The sequence below is a fragment of the Myotis brandtii genome, unplaced genomic scaffold (genome assembly GCF_000412655.1).
Source record: "Myotis brandtii unplaced genomic scaffold, ASM41265v1 scaffold1040, whole genome shotgun sequence".
NCBI classification, from domain to species: Eukaryota; Metazoa; Chordata; class Mammalia; order Chiroptera; family Vespertilionidae; genus Myotis; species Myotis brandtii.
The window spans coordinates 902,518-908,718 of NW_005353498.1; the positions used below are offsets into that span (position 1 = coordinate 902,518).

Here is a 6,201-nt window from a genome sequence, read left to right on the forward strand (position 1 = left end):
ATTGCAAGGGACCTGTGTCTTTGGGGGCTCAGCAGTCAATGCTGCATAAGTTTTTCCGAGGAACAAACGATTGAGCATCTCCTATGCCAGGCTGCCTCCTTCCTCAGACATTGAGCCCTGGGAGGCAGCGATGCCCACTCACCTCTCTCTGCAGCGTCTCCTTCTCTCCCTGGAGGGCCTCCAGGGAGGCCTGCATGTGGATTAGCTCGTCCTCACGGCTGCCCAGGGCCAAACGTAGCCAGGCGTTCCTTTCTGCCAGGTGGGCCACCTCCCGCTGGCAGCCCCCTGCCCCCTCCAGCTCCAGGCAGGGCCTTGGTTCCCCCTGGATTCTGCCCTCCATCTCCACTGGCCCAGGACAGCTGAGGGGCTGGCAGCGCCAGGCGGCAGCTGCAGCCTCCAGTGAGCTCAGAGCATGCTGGAGAGTCTGAAACACGTCGGGGGCCCCAGGTGCAGCGAGGGCAGCCTCCTCAGCCTCTGGGGCATGGTGGGCTTCTTCTGCAGGCTCCTGGGGCCCATCGAGGGCTGGGGCCAGCCCCCTGCTAGAGTCCCCATCAGCCTCTTTGTCAGTTCTGTGAAGTGAGCGATGGAAGTTTCTGGAAATGGGGATATCTGGGGCGTCTGGCACACAGGGGTTGTGTGTTAACACTGGCAGTGCATTATGCAGGGCCTTAAACATCAGGCTGCGGCAGGCAATGGGAAGCCATGGTGTGCGTGTGAGCAGGGGTGGTGGTAGGGGACACAAGCAGAGCTCTGGGTAGGAAAGAGCTGGAGTGGGAGACGCGGACCAAGCGGGCCTTACCTGCTCCTCGGGCCTTGCCCACTCTCCTCTGCCTCAGGGCCCAGCAGCTCAGGCTTGCAGCTTTCCTGAGATGGCACAGGGCCCAGCTCAGAGCTTCCGCTGGCTGCCTCGGCCTCCTCTGAACTCTCAGCCACAGGGTCCAGCTCACCCTGCAAAGGACCATCAGGGCTCTGAGCTCCCAGCAAGGGGGCCCGCTGAGCTGGCTGTGGCAGGGAGCAGGGGCACTTACAGGTGGAGCATGTCTCCCTCGCCGGCTTCGGGGCCGTGTGGCCCGGGCGCTCATTGCTGTCCACAGATCAGTGTCTTCTGAAACCCCTCCCTTGTCCCCCCTAAAACCACAGCCTGATCTCAGCTCTTGCCTTTGTTGTCCTGGCAAATAGCCTCAATTTCCTCTTCTGTGAAATGGGCATGGACTTCTCCCCTCCAGAAGGAGTCCTGAGTAATCAATGTTGATGTGGCACGTTTCAATGCCTCTGTTGACAAACAGCTCACTACCTACCAAGGCTGCCCTGACCTCCCCCTTCTCTTCTGCCTCCTTTATTTTTCACTGCCTTGGTGCTCCCCTCCCTCCTCTATCTGGGCCTAGGATGAGGACTTCAAGAGTCCTCTCTTTAAAAAAAAAAGAGTCCTCTCTCCTCCCCAGGGCCCTCCCTAACCAGGGGACCCGATCCTGGGGTTGGGTCCCCTCAGCCCACTCCACTTCTCTGTTCCTCCGGGAGCACCTTGTCAGAGGCCTGAGTCCCTGGACACTCTTGGGGTCACTGGCCACTGCCCGCTCAGGCCAGGGCTGCCCAGGCTGGCCTGGGAGGGGCCGGGAAACAGGAAGCCCCCTCCCCTGGTCACATGACTTGTTATTGTTCAGTTTCCTTTTCGAGGACAATGCCTTCCTCCAGTCCCAGCAGAGGACATGTGTCCAGCTCCTGAGATGTCTGTCTCTCCTCACCTCAGCCTCCAAGGCCACGGCTCTTCTACCTCCGAGCCTCAATTTCCTTATGTGTAAAATCGGGAATAAATATAGCATTTACCTACAGTGTCATGCAGTGTTTTGTTTGTGTTTTTTTTTTTTAAGGAGAAAAAAAAAAGAAGTTTATTGGAAGCATATGAAAATCCGGGGAATAAATATAGCATTTACCTACAGTGTCATGGAGTTTTTTGTTTGTTTGTTTTTAAGGAGAAAAAAAAAAAGAAGTTTATTGGAAGCATATGAAAATCCTGCCAGAATCAAGAAAACACTAAATAGCCAGACCTTACAAAGACTAGGAGCTGGCTCTGGCCAGGTAGCTCGGTTGGTTGGAGCATCATCCTGTGCAGCGAAGGGTTGTGGGTTCCATTCCCAGTCAAAACACACACCTAGATTGCAGGGTGGGTACAGGAGGTATCCGATCAGTCTTGCCTGTTTTATTTGCCCAGTACTTGACAAGTGCTCAATTAATATCTTTTTCTTCTTCTTCCTCTTCTTAAAGGATACCTTTCAGCATTTCATATAATACTGATTTGTTGGTGGTGAACTCCTTTAGCTTTTTCTTATCTGTGAAGCTCTTTACCTGACCTTCAATTCTGAATGATAGCTTTGCTGGGTAAAGTAATCTTGGTTGTAGGTTCTTGGTATTCATCACTTTGAATATTTCTTGTCACTCCCTTCTGGCCTGCATAGTTTCTGTTGAGAAATCAGCTGACAGTTGTATGGGTACTCCCTTGTAGGTAACTGACTGTTTTTCTCTTGCTGCTTTTAAGATTCTCTCTTTGTCTTTTGTTCTTGGCATTTTAATTATGATGTGTCTTGGTGTGGTCCTCTTTGGGTTCCTTCTGTTTGGGGTTCTCTGTGCTTCCTGGACTTGTAAGTGTATTTCTTTCACCAGGTAGGGGAAGTTTTCTGTCATTATTTCTTCAAATAAGTTTTCAATATCTTGCTCTCTCTCTTCTTGTGTCATGGAGTTTTAACAAGCAATTTGCATGTGGCCAGGCACCATCAGGAAAATGAATCACAACACACACTCTTTTTTTTTTTTTTTTAATTTCAGAGAGGAAGGGAGAGGGAGAGAGAGAGAGAAGCATCCATGATGAAAAAAAATCATTGATCAGCTGCCTCCTTCACGCTCCCTACTGGGGATAGAGCCTGCAACCCGGGCATGTGCCCTGACTGGGAATGGAACCATGGCCTCCTAGTTCATAGGTCGATGCTCAACCACTGAGCCACACCGGCCGGGCGCAACATGCACTCCTTGTGCTCTATCACCAGTCCATGTCTGCTTCCTCTGCCAGCTGCTGTTTCTCCTACAAAATGCTGAATTCCTCAGAGCTACATGGTTTTTACATCCTGCCCACTTTACCTGCATCCACCTCTAATGGGCTTTCTTGTCTTCACCCATAATTACAGCCCACACCTCTCTTGTCCCACCTTGAGGCCAGCCCAGCCCCCCACCCCTGTCCACTCCCTTCCCCACCCAGGCCCCAGAGACAGAGATCTGATTATTCACTTCCCTTGCTCACACTCCCTCCTTGGCTCCTCAATGCCCTTGGGAAACATTTCAAGCTCTTCAACCTGGCATTCAAAGCCCTTCAAAATTGTACGTGCACCCTGACCGGTTTGGCTCAGTGGATAGAGCATCGGCCTACGGACTCAAGGGTCCCGGGTTCGATTCTGGTCGAGGGCATGTGCCTTGGTTGCGGGCACATCCCAGTAGGGGGTGTGCAGGAGGCAGCTGGTCGATGTTTCTCTCTGGTCGATGTTTCTAACTCTCTATCCCTCTCTCTTCCTCTATATAAAAAATCAATAAAATATATTTTTTAAAAAAGAATAAGAAGGGCCAGGAGCAATGTAATCCTGGGTGGACTTCTTGAGGAAGCTCTCAGATATTTGTTTCCTTGGGTAATTACCTGACTACACGTATGCATGTGTATGTGCGTGTGTGCATGCATGTGTGTGTGTGTGTTTTTGAAGGCAGAAAGGGTCTACTAAGAATATCCCTAGTACCCCCGATACATCCCATCACCTCAGCAGCCACCTGCCATGAAAGCAGATGCAGCTTGAGGTCTGACATTCAGCTGACTTCTGTTTATCGAGTGTGGAGAAACTTTTGTTCCCTCGCACTATAAGGCACGGACCATGAGAGATTTGGGGAAAAGGTCACCCAGATAGTAAGTAATTCTGCTGAGCTTTGAAGTGAAAATGCCCAGGAACCTCTATTCTGCGCTTGCCCTTTGACGGGTGTGCGCGGGACTAACGAACACTGGACAGCAGAGCTGGTGCCCGGCTCCTGCTCGTCAGAGTCTCATCTGGAATCAAAATCATATTTTATCTTTGTTCCATCGTCTCCCTGTGTTCAGGGAAAAGCACTGTGACCATCTCATAGACAGAAAGAAAAAGTATGAGATACACCCCACGGGAAACCTGAAGAGCTAAAGAATGCCATCTTGATGGAAGAAAATCCCTCTTCAAGTTTTATTTAAAAGAAGGATGTGCCTGCAACCAAGGTACATGCCCTTGACTGGAATCGAACCTGGGACCCTTGAGTCCGAAGGCCAACGCTCTATCCACTGAGCCAAACCGGCTAGGGCCAGATACATTCTTGACAATGAAGTCCACGTTGTCCTCAGGAAGAGTTTCACTCAGTACTACATGGTTCATTTCAACACTTTAATTTACTTCAGTTGTAACACTGACTGGAGCAAAGGTGACCACCAGGCCAGACTGGAGAATGCTAGTCTCTACTCAGCCCACAGGGACAGCACCGACATTACGGATTTTGTAGCCATCCTGGAGGGGCAGGCACAAGGGCTTGTCAGTTAGATGAGTTGGTGGCAAGATGCAATGCAGCTTCAAGCACGATTCCCCTGGTGTTGCCATCTTTACCGGTGATTTTCCAGCCCTTGAACCAAGGCATGTCAGTACCTGGCTCCAGCATGTTGCCACCATTCCAACCAGAAATCGGCACCACGGCTACAGTATCAGGGTTGTAGCTAATTTTCTTAATGTAGGTGCTCACTTCATTTGCTATTTCCTTGTATCTCTTCTGGCTGTAGGATGGCTCAAGGGAATCCATTTTGTTAACACCAACAATTAGTTGTTTCACATCCAATGTGTAAGCCAGAAGGGCATGCTCACAGGTTTGCCTATTCGTGGAGTTATCAGCTTAAAATTCACTAACACCAGCAGCAATAATCAGAATAGCATAGTCAGCCTGAGATGTGCCTGTAATCATGTTTTTTTAAATATTTATTTTTATTTATTTCAGAGAGGAAGGGAGAGGGAAAGATAAGAAATGTCAGTGATGCCTCCTGCATGCCCCCTACTGGGGATCGAGCAACAACCCAGACATGGGCCCTTGAGCAGAATCAAACCCGGGACCTTTCAATCCACAGGCTGATGCTCTATCCACTGAGCCAAACCGGCTAGGGCATGTAATCATGTTTTTTATAAAGTCTCCGTGTCCTGGGGCATCAATGATGGTCACATAATACAGTGGGGCCTTGACCTACGAGTTTAATTTGTTCGGTGACAGAGCTGGTAACTCAAATTACTTGTATGTCAAATCAACAGTGAATGAGTGAGACACGTGATGCTGGGCTGATGTGGCGTTCACTGTGACGTTCGCTGTGCCAACTAGCGGTGGGGTATCTGAAGCTGGCTCGTGACCCGAATTTTAACTCGCAACTCAAAGCAAAAAATCGGCCGAAAGACGGCTCGTATCTCGAAAAACTCGTTAGTCGGACACTCGTAAGTCAAGGCCCCACTGTACTTACTGGTCTCAATTTTCACAGGGAGGTATCAATGGTGATACTACACTCAGGTTCAGCTTTCAGTTTATGTTTCCAAGACCCAGGCATACTTGAAGGAGCCCTTTCCCATCTCAGTAGCTTCCTCACATGTTTGATATTTCTTTGGCCCATCCCACCACATTTGTAGAGCAGATGCCAGTAGTGGTAGACTTGCCAGAATCTGCGTGTCCAACGATGATGATGTTGATATGAGTCTTTTCCTTTCCCATGTTGGCTTACATTTAGCAGTGGCTTTCCTGACACCTGTGTTCTGGTGGCAAACCCTTTGCAGAACAGTCAGAGTAGATTTTAAATAGTTTTGGGGCTAAGGGAAGAAGTGTGCCTGAAAAAGGAAGGGTGGTTTGAAATAGTTCCGGCTTATTTTTTAATTTTTTTAAAATTGAACTTATTGGAATCACGTTGGTTAATAAAATTATATAGGTTTCAGGTGTACAATTCTATAACACATCATCTCTATATTGTATTGTGTGTTCACCACAAGTCAGCCTTCCGTCTTAGTATCTTTTTCTTTTTTTAAAAAATATATTCTAGCCCTAATCGGTTTGGCTCAATGGATAGAGCGTCGGCCTGCGGACACAGGGGTCCCAGGTTCGATTCTGGTCAAGGGCATGTACCTTGGTTGC

The 6,201-nt window shown here is 49.3% G+C and overlaps 1 protein-coding gene across 1 annotated transcript in view; it reads right to left on the reverse strand.

Moving 5' to 3' along the window:
- Nucleotides 1-1,568, reverse strand: part of USHBP1 (Usher syndrome 1C binding protein 1) — a 9,656-nt gene extending 8,088 nt beyond the window's left edge. The window contains exons 1-3 of the mRNA XM_005856693.2: nucleotides 1,029-1,568; nucleotides 800-948; nucleotides 143-569 (exon numbers count right to left, since the gene is read on the reverse strand). Coding sequence (XP_005856755.1) covers nucleotides 143-569; nucleotides 800-948; nucleotides 1,029-1,082 — 630 coding nt within the window. The 5' untranslated portion in view covers nucleotides 1,083-1,568. The remainder of the gene's footprint in view (nucleotides 1-142; nucleotides 570-799; nucleotides 949-1,028) is intronic.
- Nucleotides 1,569-6,201: the final 4,633 nt, after the last annotated feature.